This window comes from Musca autumnalis, unplaced genomic scaffold (assembly GCF_047663935.1).
Source record: "Musca autumnalis isolate F117 unplaced genomic scaffold, ASM4766393v1 scaffold_3, whole genome shotgun sequence".
Lineage (NCBI taxonomy): Eukaryota > Metazoa > Arthropoda > Insecta > Diptera > Muscidae > Musca > Musca autumnalis.
In genome coordinates, this window is record NW_027411866.1 from 231747527 (window position 1) to 231767662 (window position 20136).

Genomic DNA, 20136 nt, shown 5'->3' on the forward strand with positions numbered 1-20136 from the left:
TTTTGAATGTCGATATTTCGCAATTATCGATAACTGTCAAACCGTCCAGCAACCACAAAACATTTTGCGGTTGCATGATGAATGACAAACATGAACGGCCACACTAGCAAGCAACAACAAAGCTGTCATTCAAAACTGATAATGTGTACCCAGCTTAAAAGGCCCAGCTCCAGCTGTGGGATTCTGTGACTCATTTTTGCTGTTATCGATAATTGTCGGTAAAATTAAAATGCTTATAATTTCGATAATTAACGAAAATTTTCGGTAAGTTAACGATGAATAAAAAGTAGTCTCTAGCATCTACCGACACAAACAGTGATGCCAAGTTTTCTTTGTTTTTAGTCAAAATTTTGCGATTTAATTTTACCGATTTTTGCTGTTACCGACAAACATCGGTAAAATTAAATGGCAAAATTATGACTAAAAACATAAAGAAAAGTTGGCATCACTGTTTGTGTCGGTAGAGGCTAGCGACTACTTTTTATTCATCGTTAACTTACCGAAAAATTTCGTTAATTATCGAAATTATAAGCATTTTAATTTTATCGACAATTATCGATAACAGCAAATATGAGTTACAGAATCCCACTACAGGTCTATTTAACAGCTCACGTGAAGAGTACAACACAAGACAAAGACATCAAGAAAATATTTCAAGCTGTCAAAATATCTTCATACAGTTAATTAAGAATAACATTCAATTTGACAGATTGAAATCTATCAGCTGGCCGCTTTACGTCCTTAATCGTCCTTACACCTTACTCGTAATTTACACTTGCACATAGAATCAGTATTTGGGGCCTACGTAATTTATTTCACAGATGTTCAATGGAATTTTCAGCTTAAATGACACATGTCTCATAAAAACTGTTAGATGTTAATTGGGCTTCATTATTTCATCATTGGCCAGCTCATGGCGGAATAAGAAGGTGTTATATCGATAACAATAATTGAGCCATTTACCACACCATTACTGTGAATTGCTTGTTTACCTTTTGTCATGGATCAATAATAAGGTACAGCGCCAAAAACAGCTGATTTTCAGACTAGCTGTCAAAAAGCATTATTGTGAATAAAATCTCATACAAAATGTAAACAAGCAATTCACAGCGATGCATTATTGTGATCAATGATGACGTTTGGTATGATTTGATGTAACACCTTCTTATTCCACCATGCCTTTTGTATGTAATTATATTCACAATAAATCATTTTGACAACTAATGTTTTTGCCGCTGTACCTCTATTATTGTGCCATGGGCCAGTTGAAAGAACTCAATCTGTCAAATTGAATGTTATTCTGAACTAATTGTATGAAAACGTAATCACACATTTTGACAGCATTAAGGATTTTCTTGATGTTGTTGTACTCCTCACGTGACCTGTTAAATAGACCTTGGTATGGAGCTTTTTTGATTATGCGTTTATGAAAAATCGTTACTAGGAAAATCTAACATAAAATACGGCTTATAGAATGTTTACATATAACTGGATTTAATAAATCCACTGCATTTCAAATGTCATAGCGTATACGTCAAATAACTCCTCATAGAGAAGAGGGCTTGGCCAAATTTGTGGTGTTAAAAGTTTCTATTCACCTACCCAAGGCCTACGAAGGTCGGCCATTCAGTGTACTGTTAACAGCTTTTGACAACAAACATAATAGATTTTAATTAATTTCTCGTTAGAGACGAGCATACTGACCAAGATGCTTTTTGAAAAAGGAAAGCCGACGATACGAACCCACACAATCACCACTGTGTGACATGCATGTTTCGCCTTTGGTTTAGGAAGGCTCCTCAGACACATCGACTGCGGGGCGGCTTCGCTATCCTCTAACTTATTTCCTCTTTCAAATGCAAGTTGAGCCAGGCTGGGGTTCGAACCCACGTGGAATAATAAGGTGTAACGCGAAAAACAGCTGATCTTTATACGAGTTGTCAAAATGCGTTATTGTGAATAAAATGACATACAAAATGTAAACAAGCAATTCACAGTAATGCGTTATTGTGATCAAATTTGACGTTTGACATGATTTGATGGAACACCTTCTTATTATACCATGATCTAAATGCAATGAGATTTGTACAGGATTTATTAAATCCAGTCCAGGATTTATGGCTATTCTAAATGCTTCCTACCTTAAAATTATTGTACCATATCACCATGCTTTAAACATATTCGTATGTTCCGTGCTATTTTCTTCTACACATCTGTTAAATATTTGCATTGTCTAAATAAAAGTGCTAATAACAATTGTTTACGTATTCAGTTAAAATTTTAGTAGATAATAAAATAAAAACTGGAAACTGGTTTCTTAACATTTTAATGACAACAACAACAACCGCAGACTAGAAATTAGGTTCCAATACATAATGAAAAAAAAAAAACGTTGACACAACTGGCGATGTTGTTGTGCATTAATGTTTATGTCAGCATGGAATGATGAGCTCAGCGTTTATTCAAACATTTTAAGAATATTGTCTGTTCAGGCTATTACGATTTTTTTCTGAGAATACTAGTAAGGAATTCTTATATGATATGCATAATTTTTGTCAATGAATATTTTTTTTGTGTTACGATGTTTGAAATTTCAAGTTTATGACACAATTATTTTTTATATTTTTAGTCTGATCATCTAATAATTGTTATTTTGTTTGAACATTTAATTCAAATACAAAGTAATTTTTATTAATTTATAAATTTTTATTTCACAAACACCCACATCTGTTTTTTGTTCGAAACATTTGTGGTTATGTGGAACGGGAACACCTACAGTAATTGAAATTTGTTCTCAATTCATAAGTAATTTGAATACGAATGTAAAACAAACAATACGATTTAAATGTCATGACGAGCTTTATGCGTTGAATCATTGTTTAAAAAAATTTGGTAGTTACACACGGAAAAATGAAAGTTGGTTTATGGATAGCAACCATAGGACAATCGCAGCATCATCCAGAATAAGAATAATGTTTTATTTCTGTTTTTCCTTCGACAACTTAATGACAAATCAACGAACCGAGCTACCAAATATTAATAAAGAGAGAGAGAGAGAGTGAAATGTAAAAATAACCATGATGGGATTTTATACACCAATGCTGCCCAAACTTGTTGAGAGGGGAATTGTTACGAGAGTAATTTGACGTTTACCCCGTTTGCACTTAACCGGATTAAAGGCCGCGGCACATGCGGCACGTTGAGCGTTGCGTTACAACAACCACATGAAAACTTCAAGAACAAACTTGGCATCACTTACACATTTTTCATGTGGTTGTTGTTTTCAACGCGCAACGTGTCACACAACTGACCGTAAGTATTTGGCCCATAACCCTGTGGGTTAGAGCAGGGATGCCAACTGATCCGAGGTAAAAATCGCAACAGCCACATACGCACCATAGGCCTGTAGCGATTTTTACCTTAAAACAGTTGACATTCCTGCTTAAACAGTGGTTTTTGTACGTCAAAAATCACCACAAGTAGCGGGAAAACCAAAACCTTGGCACCCCTGGGTTAGAGTTGTATAGTTCATGAACGAACTAGTTCAATTGAACGATTCATCGAAAAGAGCGTATGAACTAGATCAGTCAATATAGTTCATTATAGTTCAATAGCTCACTGAGTGCCAAAGATCCACAAAGAACGATCAACGAACGAACGATTCACAATCTAGTCGTTCACAAATGCATAAAGTGACGCCGTCGTCTGTGTTATGTGGTGCCCTCGTAATGTGATGTGCTTGTTTATGTTTTGGAACAAGGTAGTGGATCCGAATGATTGAACTGGATATTGAACTATGAACTAGATTACTGAACTAGTTCAGTTAAAAGAGCTGGGGCTCAATTCTGGTTCTATGAAAATGTGAAATGAAAAATTTTATAAAGGAAATAAATGTCAAATGAACAAAATTATAAAGAAAATATTTTTCATTTCAAATTTTCATAGAACAAGAATCCAGCCCCTGAACTAGATCTTTTAACCCAGATAAAGCCACTGGTCTTTAAACGCCACACAAAATGGTTACAAAAATTTAATTAAAACTCTGGTTTTTTGGAATATTTTTGTGGGGTTTTTAGTAGGGATACGCAGTGGAATGCAATAATCGGTTTTTCGATTATACGGTTTTCGTGAAAAACTTAAAACTCGATTTTCGGTTTTTCGATTATTTGAGAATGTACTAAAAGTCGACTTTCGATTATTCGTTAACTGCCGAAAACCGATTATATTCGAATATAATCGACCATTTCCATTGATGCGATCAGTGATGTATATACATATGTATAAACAAGTATAGTCCATTACGCGGTTTTAGCACATCCAATAGTCAACTACTACTAATAGTCGTCCACGACTAATAGTCGTCCACGACTAATAGTCGACTACGAATAATAATAGATTATGACTAATGTTCGACTACGAATAATAGTTGACACCGTCTTTCGAAAGTCGACTAAGAATAATCGATTATCCGGTTTTCGCAGTCAATAGTCGACTACGACTTTCAGAAATTTTGCGGCTAATAATCGATTAACCGAAATCGATTTTACGTATCCCTAGTTTTTAGCATTTTGTTAAATTATTGTCTGTTATCTATCATTTCACGCTTATAACGCTTCATTTCACCTACGCATTTCCACGCAGTTGGCCTAAAACCCAAGCTATCAAAAAAAATCGACTTTTGATGAAAAATTTAAATATGCGATAAAAATTTAATCATAAATGTTAGAATCATATAAAGTCAGGGATTTGTTAGGAATATAGTAAGAGTATTTTCTCAATCAAAAACCAAGGGATTGGCATCTAAGGATACACCAATATTACCCTCCAAAGTTTTTAGCACTTTTAATAGAAGGCCCGATTGCAGGAAAACTATACGTTTTAGAGAAAAAAGTTATTTTTTAAAAAATGTTTAAAAAGTCTCAAAAATATAATTTTCATAAACAATTTTAATTTTAAAAAAATTCTCGGCGCTATGTGTGTTAAATTAACTAGATTGTACAACTCTACTGCGGGTTTGGGTTTCAAAAGTCAATTCCATAGCGTAAACGTCAAATAAATCCTCATAAAGAAGGCTAACCCGGCAAAAAGCTCTAGTGCAAACGCCGTTTGTTATAAACAACGGCTCACGCCATGTTTACATTGGAGCCTTTTTTCCGTATCATCATTGGTGAGGATTATGTGACGTATACGCAATGTATTTGACCATGGTGCAATACATAAGGTGAAGCAAAGGTAGAAACACAATGACTTTTGTTGCTTGCTTCACGGTCAATTTCAAGTAAATGAATAAAGGCCAGGTACTACCTAATTTTATATCTTGTAAATTCCATTACATATGTACGTAGTGTAAATTAGGTTTTATATTATAATAAACAGATTTCGTGTTCTTTTATTAGTTTAAAATTATAATTTATTAAAATTTTTTGTATTTTTATTAATTATTTATGTTCTTATTTTTTTCCAGTTCCTTGGCATTATTTGCTTATCCTGCGCATCACCTGCCTACATTTCAGCCACATCATTCTTCATTTTTGTTGCCGTAATTTCATTTATTGCCACTTTGTTATGGATTTTCGCCTATTTGTTGAGTATTAGAGAGGCTTTAAATGTTGCCATCAATTGGATATTTACGGTAAGTCTTTAAATAATTACATATTAAAAACTGGCATATTTTAATAATTTATTTAAAACTATTAACGACTGACATTCGGCTTAATTTTGACTAATACAATAATATAGTTTTGAAGTATTTTCGGGACATTTTGGACGCGGTTTTTGTACATTTGTAGTTTAAAAGGCATGAAAAATATTTAAGGTGTTTTTACACTCACGATTTACACTCTTTTCGCGAAATCTTTTAATATACCATTGATTTATACCCCGGTTACACTATTGAAGGTTAACCCACTGGGTTTAATAGATCCAGTGGGTTAATCTTTGCTGGTTACACTTAGCTTTTCGAGGGTATAAACTGTCAGCTGATGTTTGTTTACGTTTACATACAAAATAACTAATAAAGTCGTGTGTTACACTTTTACAATTTCTCGTATGAGATATCGTCCCATGATGAAATTATAAGGTGGCGTAAAAAGGCCAGCTGATTGGTTTCAATCTGTCAAATATTTTGTTATTGTGAATAAATTGTATGAAAACGTAAACAAACATTTTGACATATTGAAGAATTTTCGGCCAAAATAGAGTTGTTGTTGTGCTACTTACGTGACCTGTTAAATAGATCTTGTATCGTCCCCTCTTTGCTCATATTGGTATATTTTACGCACAGGGATACATTTTTATATCTTGGTATCAATCGTACTTTTTGTTAAAAAAAGTGTCTAATGAAAAAAAAAAATAATTTTATGATTTCCAAATAACTTTAGATTTATTAACTCCATATCATCTCTCATAAAAACTCTGTTGCAAAAACAGTTGCAACTTTTGGTACTTTTTGAGTAGAGTTGGATTTTTTTGCACAAATACCGAATACAACACTGTATTTTTGGTGGATTTGTGCCGGATTTAAAATAAACACAGCCATGAGAGGATTTAATTTTTGTATGGCAAATCTGGTCAGATTTTAGAAGATTAAGCAAATAAATCCTCATGAGGTGGGTTAACCCGGCAAAAAGCTGTAGTGTAACCGTGCCATTAAACTATGTATTCATAAATCCAGTATAAATTTCACTGCTTTTAGATATACCTTTGGAGGATTTAAATGACAGGCAGCTGATTTTTGTTTGTGTATACATAACAACAAGCATAGCAGTGCATGGCCGCTTTAGACTATTTTTTCACGAAACCACTCTAGTTTTCGTTAAAATACCACTTTGACATTGTCAAGATGCAATGCATAAGGCGAAGCTATAAATCCAGCTGATTTCTCCCAATCTGTCAAATACATTGTTATTGTGAATTAATCGTATGAAAACGTAAACAAAAATCTTGACAGTTGTTGTAGTTCCTGATTCACCTTACTCCAAAGCCACACGTTGAAACTTTCATACGAAACTTTCACAGCTTTTGGGAGAGAGCGGAGATGAAGGAGCTTCTTCACCACCGCTCTCTTCCAAAAACTGTGAAAGTTTCATCGTGTGGCTTTAGAATTATTAATTGCATCATCTGGTCTGAATATTATCAACAGATGTATTATTCAACTTCTTTAAAATAAATGTTGCTAAATGACTCAAAATTATTAAATGAATTAAGAACAGACCTAATGTCATGTACTAAACCTCCCCTTCAGTATAGAATTCGATTTATGTTGATTTCAATTTAAGTTGGAGAATAGAATTGAAATGTTCTCATAAGTTTTTATCTGACAGTATTAAGCGCATTTGTATGTCCAATAATTTGTTAATCAGTAAACATGGCTCATTATCTCTTGTCAAATTAAACATTTAGAAATGTGACACATTTCGGCGGCATTGCTTTTTCAAAGCGGGCGATGATCCTCTACAAAAAGAAAACAACAAATTATGACTAATATTGTATATTGTTAATTGTTTTAACGAGTCATTCCTAAAGCGAAAACAGCTCGTAACTTCTTCATGTCCTACCTCACACCCCCCATTTTAGATTCGCCTAAAGTGTACTATATTTCAAAATTACAACTCATATTCACTGGAAATTTCACAGTTGGTCGGTCAAGCAAGCAAGCTTTTGTGATTTAATGACAACCTGTCTGCCTACCTTAGTACCCAACTCCAAACTTCTTCATTTCCCCCACATGTCATGTGTGCAACACAACATTTTACCACGACTATGAATGGCGTTTACAGTAATGGAGGCGCGACCAAAACTCTTTGTTGCACTTGTTGTAGTACTCACTCTAAACCCGCGTTTGTTGTTTGGTTGTAATGATTTGTGTTTTTTTTTTTTAGATTTTTGTTGGCCAAGTACATTTATTAATAATAAACGTCATTCCATGTAAACCGGTTGGGGAGACGACGCCGCATTTGTTTAGTTTTTCTTTTCTGTAAACGACCACATTAAGCCAAGCATATATTGCGTCTAAGTCGTACTTGAATATCGTATAAAATCTTGGTTGAACTACGGTATTAGGTTGGTGTAACAACAGCTTTGTACATGTTTACCGTTTCTTTTTTTTTCTTCGTTAAGTTTAATTCTTGTTCTTGATTACTGGCTTTGGGCAACTTGTTATGTGGAATTGGTTTTATTCGAGTATGAATATGTATGTTATTTTGTAAACCCCTGAAGTTATTGAAGTTGACCATCGGGCAGGTATAAATTGATTTGTAAAGAATTTTGTTTTGAAACAAATTAAGTTTTGAGGTCATTTGAAAAGTTTGGAACGTACAAAGTACGTTATCAAAATTAATATTTCTGAATTAAAAATTAAGTTTATATGAAAGCTGAGGTTACCCCGATAGAAAATATTATACAGATATTTGGTTAGACAAGATATTTTAAAGGATTCAAGCCATAAGAAACATGCAAAACTCATTGAAAACCATGATGAAATTATAAGGTGACATTAAACGAATGCGAATTCGCGCTTTAATCTGCGAATTTTTTGTTATTGTCAGTAAATTGCATTAAAAGGTAAACAAACATTTTGACATCTTAACGAATTTGCGTCCAAACTAGAGTTGTTGAGCTACTTACGTGACCTGGTAAATACCTAGATCTTGTTGAAAACTTTCAGACTCTAATTTTACTTAAAAGTCTACCTAAAATGTATCCATACGTACAACTGGATTTATTTTAAATCTCGCACAAAATCTTCAATGTAAATCTGTTTTAATGCTAGGTTTACATTTACGAAATCCACTCGATTTCCTTTGTGCATACGTCAAATGAAAACTCATCTGAATTTTTATTTGACGTGTAAGTAAATGTAAACTTCCCCACAAAATGTTCGATGCCAAAGATGTCATTCAGTCATGTCATCTTTTTAGCATCTTCATCGATGAATTTTATATGAGCGTGGACCCCAAAAGATGCTATTCATTTTTGTGCCCAAAGCATGTCATTTACACCAATGTTTTGACATGTCATTTTCACCAATGCTTTGGCATGTAATTTCTACCAATGCTTTGGCATGTCATTTTCACCAATCCTTTGCAATGACATTATCATTACGACGAGAGTTTTAATAACGTTGGTTGTAATTTCGGCCATCAAGCCTATTGTAAATAATTAATCTTTTATATTTAGAAAAATGTGTATAAATAAAAACACAAAATTCATTGGATCGATGGATTGAATTGGAAATTTATTGGATCGATGGAATGGGTTCAAATGCTGATGAAAAGATCGGATCCTTCACGACTTCATTTGCATTTGTTTAAATGCTAATGAAAAGATCGGAACTTTCGCGACTTCATTTGAACCAATGCAAAAGATGCCATGAAATCACGTCATCGCATGGAACGCCTTCCTTCAAATTTTGCTGGGTGTGGTTGCCGCGCGATTGGCCTGTTATCAATATTTGCGACAAATCGACATTCAAAACTGACAATGTGTACTGCACTTAAATCGAGTTTCGATATTCTCCATATGTGAAAAACTTGTATGATAAAGATTAAAAAAAGTTGTTATAAAATTGCTCAAAAATCGACAGGTATGTACTCTTTCTTAAATATATCTGTGTTTTCCTATAAGCACCAATTATATGTTTCACCCTTTCACGGTGATTGGTTGATGGTCTTTCGTCAATAACATGTCAAATGAAAAGTAATTCTTTTACTTGGTCTTTATTTTATTTAACTCACTATCAATTATTTCCATGACAATGTCTTTGGAAGCCTTGTCATTATATCTTAAAAGTTCAGCAAGCATGACCCTGTCGATCATGTGGAACATTTTCTTCCATATCACTGATTTTTATTGGACCAGAACAAGAAAAATGTAAGAGATTTTCTCCAGCATTAGGGCGAGGTTACACAGAGAGAAAATGGCTATTTATATTTCCGATCTAGCAATAAAGTCAATATATTTATTATGGTACATTAATGGCTTGTTATGTTTGCGAAGGACACCATCCATCCAAACGCAACACATTGTGTGTCACAATTAATGCCGGTAATTTTGTTGGGATAAATTGGAAATTTACCCCCAGTTTTTGTAATTATTTTTTGTTCGTTCGCCTATTTACGTAATAATTTGGGCATCCATAGTTTACCCCTAGATGACATATAGACCTAGTCCTTCGTAGACACGTTCTATATATAGTTAAGAATTCCTCATTCAAAAATCAGCGTTCGACATTTGCGCTAAGGTGAGTAAACCGATCTACAAAATTTGACAATTCGTGTGAGAACAATAAAATGTTTTACAAAAACAGGGGGTTGAATTTTGTTCGTCATATACAAGGTATATTTAACATGTAACCATGGCACTATAATACAGTTACAACGGCAAAAACAGCTGATTATCACACTAGTTGTCAAAATGCATTATCGTGAATAAGATTACATACAAAAGGTAAACCAGCAATTCACAGTAATGCGTTTGGTGACGTTTGATGTGGTAAATGGCCCGATTATTGTTATCGATGTAACACCTTCTTATTTCGCCATGCATGTGACGTAAAGTATACAACAACAAGGCAACAACTTCAAGAAAGTTCTTCAATCTTTCAACATGTTTGTTTACGTTTTCATACAATTAATTCACAATGACATTACATTTGACACATTGAAATCCATCAGTTGCCATTTTACGCCACATTATTATTTCATCATGGTCATACAATAGACCAAGGTCTTGCAGTTTCAATAGATACCCAGGCGGGAGATGATTTTATTCGTAGGACTTCTGCCTCATATGGACAACGTAGGTATCCCAGATTGCCATTAAGGTTTTGTGAGCTATACAAAAAATTCAAGGTCCTGCTCGTAAGAAACTTGTCGATTCGTTCTATATTCGGTCCATCATAAGTTGACCTAACTTATGGACTTTTAATGGACCCATACCGTCGAACGTCAGAGACCTAAGTAGTAGTTTAATATCGATCTTTCATATCTCCTAAACGCCGCTGCACATACGGTACGTTGATCGTCGCGTTACTACAGCCACATGAAAACTTCAAGAACAAACTTGGCATCATTTACACATTTTTTTGGCATCATTTACACATTGTTGTTTTTGACGCGTGAAACGACACTCAACGGACCGTATGTATTTGGCCCATAAGAATTTCATCTGACACGAAGATAAAGGAAACCAACCGGGATGGAGTAGGAAACAATATGTCAGATCACCTATTTGTACACATAAACGAATCATTCATACACTTTTCGAATAGTGTTCAAAGGTGTTGCCAATGACCAAGTATCCGCTTTTATCATTGACTTGGGTAATTTCACCACTTATTTTTAGCATAGACCTAAAAACGGATATACTACCCGAGGTTTGTCTCCTATCACGATAGCTAAAATATTTGGAACGAAAGAACGATGAAAGAGAAAGATTCATTGAACTATATCGCTCTCGGAACTATTTGAAACTATGGAACTATATTAAGGAACTAGTTCCTTTTGGGAAAATGAACTAGAAAGTTCGATCCGCTCCATGAACTAGATTGCCCAATTCTAAGCTTCGTTCCCGTACTTTTTAATAGTAAAACTCGTAAAAGAGAGAACTGTAAAAAAATTTTTGTCACACAAAAGTTTTTTGAAATAGTTCGAGAACGAAAAATGGAAAATACGTCAAAAAAAAAAAACTGGAACAAATGTCAAAGTCGGCGTACCAGCCAATCAGACGCCGGCAACCATGTTACTATTTTTTACACGCTCAAATTTTTCGAGTAAAAGTATTTAAAGGGAGAGTAATTCAGCACCATTTTTGTTTAAAGAGAAGTGAACATTTTGCAACTTTTTTTGGTGTACGGAACGCATTTCGGGGAAAAATGTTCAAAATGTGTTAAATGTGTAAAAACTTTTTAGTTCTGGAACGAAGCTAATATTTTATTTTTGCCTTATTAATGTAATTTTATAGTGATAAGAGCCAGGCTGGGATTCGAACCTCGGTCTCTGACAACCATGTGACAAGGTTGCTGACGTCTTAGCGTCAACTTGCCAAAACATCCGCAGACACAAAGTAGTAAGAGAGCGAAATGTGAGAAATGAGATACACATGCAATTTTATTAAAAAGGTTCGGGAACAGAAAAATGAAAGAAAAATTGGAACAAATGTCTAAGTCGGCATACCAGCCAATTAGAAGCCGCCAATCACGTTTCTATTTTTTACTCGTCCAAATTTGTTTCGCAAAACGTTTTTAAAGAGAGCGTCATTCAACGCCATTATTAAGTTTAATGAGAAAATTAACATTTTACAACTATTTTGTGTACGGGAACGGTTTTTCGGGTAAAATGTGTAAAAGTCGTAAAAATTGTAAAAACTTTTTTGTTCTGGAACAAAGCTCTAATTACGACATTCGATTCGATCGAGTATTTGCTCGTGAAGGAAAAAATCGAACTGTGAAAACCTATGTGACATTAAGAAGGTAGATGGTAAAAAAAAATATTTTTATTTTAAAGCAAAAACAAAAATATTAATGAAAAATTTTTAAATATTTGTTGAAATCGTTGAATATAGGCCTGGGTACATAAGCAGCCTCGCATGCTTGCCTTGCTTGCTTCTTATAAAAGAATAGAAAAGAAAAGGGCAACACAGTTCGAAATTTGCTCGGCCTTCTTTATTCTTTTATTTTTTATTTTTATTATGTCAGAAATGGAGCAGGAAAGGAATGCAACCAGGCGAGGCAGCTTATGTACCCACACCTTAGTACTCTGAATAATAATTTCGGAATGAAGTTGTGCTTGAAAAATATACGAAATGATTTTTTTTGGCAAAACTTTTCTACATTTTTGTAAGAACTTGCTAATGTATCTACCCTAGTAAATGTACGGTTGGTGGCGGGAATAGGTATTCATTGTTCGATTTTTTCATTCACGAGGAAATACTCGATCGAATCGAATGTCGTAATTAGGCCCCAGTTCGCCCTTATTCTAGCGGGTAAATTATAATAACGGAGAAAATTTGATAAGTGTTGCATACTTTGGGGCTCATATCTTCTTTGCAAAATGTACTAAAAACTTATGACAAAACTAACAGATGGCTTCTTTTTCGAAAACTTGGCTTGGCATGGCACATTCAAAATTTATCAAAAATCTATTATCAGAACCAATAACAATTTTAAATTAATGTCTTAATGTATAGAACTTCAAAATTGACCTTATGGTCATTTAACAATTTCTAACCTAGTTTAATTAACTAAACTAAATCAAATTGAAATAAGCAGCTTTCAATGTGTTTACTAACTAATTTTCTCTTCAATTTTTTTCTCTCCTTTCTTTCTCTCTCTAGGAATTTATCAATACCGGCATTGCCACCATTCTTTACTTCATTGCCTTTATTGTACAATTGGCCAAGTGGTCATCATATCACTCGTCGTCCTATGGTTATGGTTCAAACATTGCCGCTGGTGTATTTGGTCTGTTCAACTTTTTGGCCTATGCTGCCGGTACATATTTCCTCTATTTGGAACATAAGAGCGGTGCCACAATCTAAGATGCAGAATATTTAAAAGGGAAGAATAAACAGAAATGCAGCCAGCCATCCGCCACAGTTTCCGAAATTTCTGCCATAATATAAGAAGAATAAATAAAGAAATTAAATTAAAAGAAATAAACAGTCCATATATAGCCAGCTAGACAGATCAAAACAGACGAGAGACAGACAAATAACATGGTGGAGCGAGCTTGTGTAAATGCTTAGCTTAAGAATGTGGAGTTGGTGTTTAACGCCCGCATTAAATTGTGCATGGTCGTTGCCTCTGTAAAAATAAATAAATCCACCACCACCTACTTGCAATCCAAACCAGCAATAAAAGAACAAAAAAAATTAATTTTATTTTTTATATATAAATATGCATAGGTATATATGACTCTCACACAAACACACGTACATAATGTTAACATTAACACCTTTTTTGTTTTCTTTGACGTTCATTAGAGGTGAATTAACAAATGTTTATTTTTTTGTTACTTTTTTAAGTTTTAAGAGAAAATGTTTAAAATATAAATTGAAAAGAAATTAAAACATAAAACATCACATAAGGATCATTATAGATGATTATAACATAAAACGAAAGTAGTTTAATCGATCATAAAGCTAGGTTTACATTTACGAAATCCACTCGATTTCAACTGCCAATTCCATTGCTTAAACCTCAAATAAAATCCAATGCATTTCAGATAAGATTTTATTTGACGTATACACAAAGGAATTGACAGCTGAAATCCACTCGATTTCGTAAATGTAAATGTACTATAAGTCAGGAGTTTGTTGAGAGAAATGTAAAGTAAGATGAGTCAAAATTTCTTGTTTTCGATCGATAAATGAAATGGAAAAAAAATAATTAAATAAACCTGAATAGTCATTGTCAAGAAATAGTTTTAAAAACAACAGTTCAAATTATATCCTTAATTAAAAGAAAAAAAGAAGCACAATTTCTATAAATTTTTTTACAATTTTTGTTAAATTACTTAAACATTATATAGTAGTTATATATAAACAAAACTGTTTTTAATTTATAATTTGTTTCGTTTTACACCCTTTTATAGCAGTTGTCCGTCTGTAAATGTATATTTTTTTCTCCTTTCTTCGTTCTAAACAAAAACTCGTTTATTTTGTTATTATTTATTTACCAATAAATTTATATATAAAAAGATCTATTTGTAATAACTGCAACTTTTTTTAAAGTTGTATTTCTTTTTTTGTAATAATAAAATAAAAATTAAAACCACAAAAGCCTTTTAAAGGGAAGTGGATCTGACAAACTATCAATATCCGCAACATTTGATAGTGCCGAAATTTCCATTCAAACTATTGATAACAAACTATACTATCGCTCTTAAATAGCCGTTTTATATTATGTGCATGTATTTTTCCACATTGACTTAAAACCGGTATTAATTCATAACGTAAATTAAATCTTGTGTTACATAAATGACATTTGTCATTGGTTTTGAGCCAACGTAGGTCTTCATTGTATTAATGAAGTTTCATTGCTTTAATTAAAAAAGTTAATCACATTAATTAAAATGTTTCATTACATCAATAAAAAAAGCTTCGTTATATTTCATTGTACTAATGAAGAAATGTCATTCAATTAATGTAAAAGTTTATTTACATTGGCAAAGACCGAGACTTATCTTGGTCCCTCTTTCGTCTTAAGTGGACACTGACACCCGTTAGTCCTGGTCCACACTAGAGTGAATTTCATTTAAAAATTTCATGAAATTTGGTGTTCTTAGGTCGAATTCCCCACTACAGCAATTTCATGATTTTACTCTTCTATGGAACTCGATCTAGAGACGCATAATTTCATGTCAAAATTTCAGTGAAATTACTCTAGTGTGGCCCGGGACTTAAAGGTAGTGAACTAACATGTGCCCCGATAAAAACTTGGTTTGGGCGTTGGGCTAGTAATCTATCCTTACAAAAAAAAAATCGTACTATGAGAATACAAAGAAAAATGAACCTCTCTAAAGTTGATGAGCACCGAAAACGTTTTAAGGACTATGATATTATTACCATATAGAAATATGATGGATTGGGAAAGGCGCCACAACAATATTTGAATGATGATATCAATGTTTCGTATGAAAGTTTCCCATTATTTTGGCGTTTATAGATCGAGTTCCAAAATTTCATTGAAATTACTCTAGTGTGGCCCGGGACATACTAAAGCGATTTTATGAAATTACTGTATTGGGAAACTCGACCTAAGTCCGTGTTTAGACACACAAATTTCTCGGGAAAGTAAATTCAGTTTTTAGGCAATAGGGGGTAGGAAAGAGTATTGAGGAGCTCTTTCCTCTCCGCTCTCTCCCAAAAAACTCAATTTACTTTCCGAGAAATGTGTGTGTCTAAACACAGACTAAGAACGACAAAATAATGGGAAAGTTTCGCCGTGTGGCTATCTGAAACAGAAAAAAAAGAAATCAAATTGATCAATAGCAAAAAGCAATAAACCGGCTAAAGAACAATAAGGCGGGCTGTTATCAGCATCTGGCAGGAAGAACATGTACCCGACAATTGGAACCTGAGTATCTTGTGTCCCGCTCATAAGAAAGGAGATAAGACAGTGTGTTCGACCTATAGGACCATATTAGTACGTTTACATATAACCAGATTTAATAAATCCAATGAGTTTCAAATGTCAATACCATTGCGTATATGCCAAATAAATCCTCATTAAGAATGTTAACCCATAAAAAAGCTTTAATATAAACAGGCTATAAGTCTGCAAGCTATTGCATGCAAGGTAGTGTTTGGGGTATAGTGTGAACGACTAAAGCCTATGGTCAATGAAATAATTAGACCATACCAATGCGGTTTCAAACTAGGCAAACCTCTCCATATAGTTTAGTAGAAAAGCGGTTTCAGGAGAAGCAAATGTTCGAAGAAATGACACAATATACACACATAGCCACATGTTACTGGCTTATGCCGACGATCAGTAAAAGAAATAAGTTATACATTTAAAATAGATAGGAGAACCTGCTAATGTGGGTCCGGCAGTCAACGACAGTACTACATATGTTGATGATATCGACGCAGTGCAGAATTCAGAATAACTGTGGAAGTTGGTTCCTATTATTTAGATTGGTGAACAGATGCTACTTTATCTTAAGTAATACTTCGTTTGCACTTAAGCGTATTTAATAAACCCACTGGGTTTCTTCAAATGTCAATTTCATAGCGCAAACGTCAAATAAATCCTCATTAAAAAGGTTAACCCGGCAAAAGGCTCTAATGCAAACGCCGTTTAAGCAGTTTAAAAACAAAGCAACAACTCGTCAAACAAAATTAACAGAGAGGAATGGAAATATGTTCTTATATCAGCTTGGGATATAAAACATTCCTACAGTCGGTATAGGTTCACTATTTATAGGTTCACTATTTAATATATAGTACGGATCAATAATATGTATTGCAAAGGTATTTTTGTCACATTTTCGAACCCAAATTCGGTGGGGTAAAAAAGCCAAATACGGAAATTTAATATTTGTTCAGGTTTTTGTAGGAACGCCGTATAACTATACTTTCCAATAAGAGTTATTTATTTGAAGTGGTTTGCTACAGTTTCTTATTGAAGTGGGTGTTATACTATGTTTACATTTACGAAATCCACTCGATTTCAACTGTCAATTCCTTGGCGTGTACGTCAAATGAAAACTCATCTGAAATCGATTCGATTTCATTTGACGTTTGAGCAATGGAATTGACAGTTGAAATCGAGTGGATTTCGTAAATGTAAACATAGTTTTACTTTGTATTTTGGATTTTCAAAATGTATCTCCCGATTTTATCATTCAGGTTGAACTGTTATGACCTAACCCTGCGTTTTCAAATGACGGGACAGTTGACTTCATGTATTTATTGTCAAAATCCCAAAACTTGCCTGTGTGACGTAGGCGTCCCGACAACTGCAAAAACAGTTGTAAAATTATGAATGAAAATCATCGATTTCATTTTGTTTTTCTTTACATATTTTGTTTTCAATAGATTTCAATATAGACAGATATGTCAAAATTATAACGGAGGGCTTAGTAAAGCCTTCGAGAGAGGAAATCTGCCTACGAAAAACCCTGGATGACAGGAGAAATTCGTAACAAAGGCAAAGAGGTCCGAAGGCTTTACAACAGAGCTCGACGTAAAAAATTAGCTGTATTCTGGGATAACTATCACACAAAACTTAAAGAATACAACAAAATGACTAGAACAGCAAAGCGCAATTCCTGGAAACTCTTTTGTGAACAGGTAGACAGCGTAAATGATGTATCTAAAATAAAAAAGTTTCTATCGAAAACCCATACACAAACCGAGATTATAGTGAATGATATGGGAAATAAGATGGAAACAATCGAGGACAAGCTAGGGCTTTTGATGAATACGCATTTCCCGCCGAGCACTACGGCAAATGTAGGGATATCGGCAGTTGGGGAAAATGCTACGGACGAAGCACCAAACATTGATGAAACAATGGTTAAAGATGCCATCAACAGTTTCAAACCTTTTAAAGCAGCGGGACCAGACCAGGTCTTTCCGGCCTTACTCCAAAAGGAGGTGGACTATATTTCGTCCAAATTAGCTGGTATCTTCAACGCATGCCTAAAATTTGCGTATACCCCTAAAGCCTGGCAGGAGGCGAGGGTAGTGTTTATCCCCAAACCTGGAAAGGCTAGCTACGCAATTCCTAAGTCTTATCGCCCGATAAGTCTAACTTCTTTCTTACTCACTTACTCTTTCTTAAAAAAAAACAGAAATATGTCTTTTCACTAGGAAAACAAAACTGGGTCACATCGAGGAACCTGTTTTCCTTAACAAGACTATTAAGATTTCCAATAAGGTCAAATATCTGGGAGTAATCCTGGATAGGAAACTTAAATGGAAGGATCATATCCAAGAACGAGCCAACAAAGCATACAGATTTTGGTCAACCTGTAGAAGGGCCATAGGCTCTAAATGGGGTCTCAATCCAAAGATGACACTCTGGCTATACAAAAGCGTAGTTAGACCCATCCTAACATACGCGTCAGTAGTCTGGTGGACAGCGATGGATAAAAAATGTAATATAAAAATTGTACAAAACGTCCAAAGAATGTGCTGCCTTGGATTAAGTGGTGCTATGAGGACAGCACCAACGAGGGCACTAGAAACTATTCTATACGTACACCCAATAGAAATTCAGATAAGGTATGAAGCTTCCGTCGCAGCCATAAGGCTGAAGGCGACAGACGAGTGGATCGAAAAGGACCACGTAACATACCATCAACAAATTCTACAGGTAACAACGGGGGAGTCAATGGATAACGTTAATTCGGACCGTATACCTGAAACAATTGTAGTTGCCTCGTGTGAAACATTAATACCTGACAGAGACTCGTGGATCGGCGGGACCCTAGCTGGAAAGCCTCCTGGAAACTGCTGTTATACAGACGGCTCGATGTTAGGGCGGAGGACGGGACTGGCACTTTTTATTGAAGAACCAGAGACCGAAATCTCTCTTCGTTTGCCGGATCACAATACGGTCTTTCAAGCGGAGGTCAGGGCGATCACAGAGTGTCTGAACTGGTTTAATGCTAACTCGAGACCAACTACCGTTAACGTCCTTACGGACAGTAAAATGCAATGCAATAACATCCAAGACAGTAAAATCGAAAACTGTACTGGACTGCATAAATACGATAAACAATTATTCCCAGCAAGGAACAGTGCGCATTATATGGGTACCAGGCCATGCGAGGATTAAAGGTAATGAAAGATCAAATTCTCTGACAAAAAATGGCAGGGAATTAGCAACAATAAACTTAGACAGCACAAAGCCTCTAAATGCGTCAGGTCTAGAGTTAAAAAATTGGGCAAAACAGGCCCATACATCCCTATGGAATAAAGAGGAGATAGGGAAAACCACTAAGATTCTCTGGGGGGACCCAAACGAGGATAAAACTAAAAACTTACTATTATTAGGTAAGGCAGACATTAGTTGGCTAACAGGTATCTTTACTGGTCATTTGGGCCTACAAGCACATCTGCATAAAATTAAATGCGCAGATAACAGCTTATGCAAGGCATGCGGAGAGGACGACGAAACGTTGGAACACTTTCTTTGCCAATGCCCAGCGTTCGCAAATATCAGGTCCCAGTCTTTAGGGACCGACACCATACCGGGACTAAATCAGATAACGGTAAAAGATGTTAAACAGTTGAGGGATTTTGTTAAGGGCACAGAATTCCTAAAATAATAAAGAGACCAAATACGACCCTTTCTTCAATTAGTCTAGAGCGCACAACAGGCCTATTCTGGCTTAAGTGTATGTCCATTGGACATGTGGCGACTTGCGCCCCTCTTTTCAACCTAACCTAACCTAATAGATTTCAATTATTATCTCACTTATAGTACGGTTACATTAGATTTTTTTTTTTTGCCCGGTTAACCCACTTCATGAGGCTTTATTTTACGTTTGCGCTATGGAATTGACATTTGCAACTCAAACCCACTGGACGGCTGGAAGACAGCCTACAAATGTATGTATGTGTTATGGGTAGTTTACACGATATGTTTTTATTATTAAAAATTATTCTCACATAAAAGTTTTT

At 34.7% G+C, this 20136-nt stretch overlaps 2 protein-coding genes across 12 annotated transcripts in view; one reads left to right on the forward strand and one right to left on the reverse strand.

The window, feature by feature from the left end:
• The window catches only part of LOC141399115 (CKLF-like MARVEL transmembrane domain-containing protein 4), a 58210-nt gene that overhangs the window by 31843 nt on the left and 6231 nt on the right, over nucleotides 1–20136 (forward strand). For 3 of the 5 annotated variants that reach the window (XM_073977255.1, XM_073977252.1, XM_073977254.1), the window contains exons 3-4: nucleotides 5465–5632; nucleotides 13333–14778. In XM_073977255.1, the coding sequence (XP_073833356.1) occupies nucleotides 5465–5632; nucleotides 13333–13536 (372 nt within the window). In that variant the 3' untranslated portion in view covers nucleotides 13537–14778. Of the gene's footprint in view, nucleotides 1–5464; nucleotides 5633–13332; nucleotides 14779–20136 lie in introns of those variants that run through there. The other 2 variants (XM_073977257.1, XM_073977256.1) reach the window with 1 other exon arrangement.
• The window catches only part of LOC141399114 (uncharacterized), an 85436-nt gene that overhangs the window by 8124 nt on the left and 57176 nt on the right, over nucleotides 1–20136 (reverse strand). The window contains exon 1 of one of the 7 annotated variants that reach the window (XM_073977251.1): nucleotides 3154–3358. The exons of the other annotated variants lie outside the window; for them this stretch is intronic. The gene's annotated coding sequence lies outside the window, so the exon portion shown is untranslated. Of the gene's footprint in view, nucleotides 1–3153; nucleotides 3359–20136 lie in introns of those variants that run through there. 7 annotated transcript variants of the gene reach the window in all.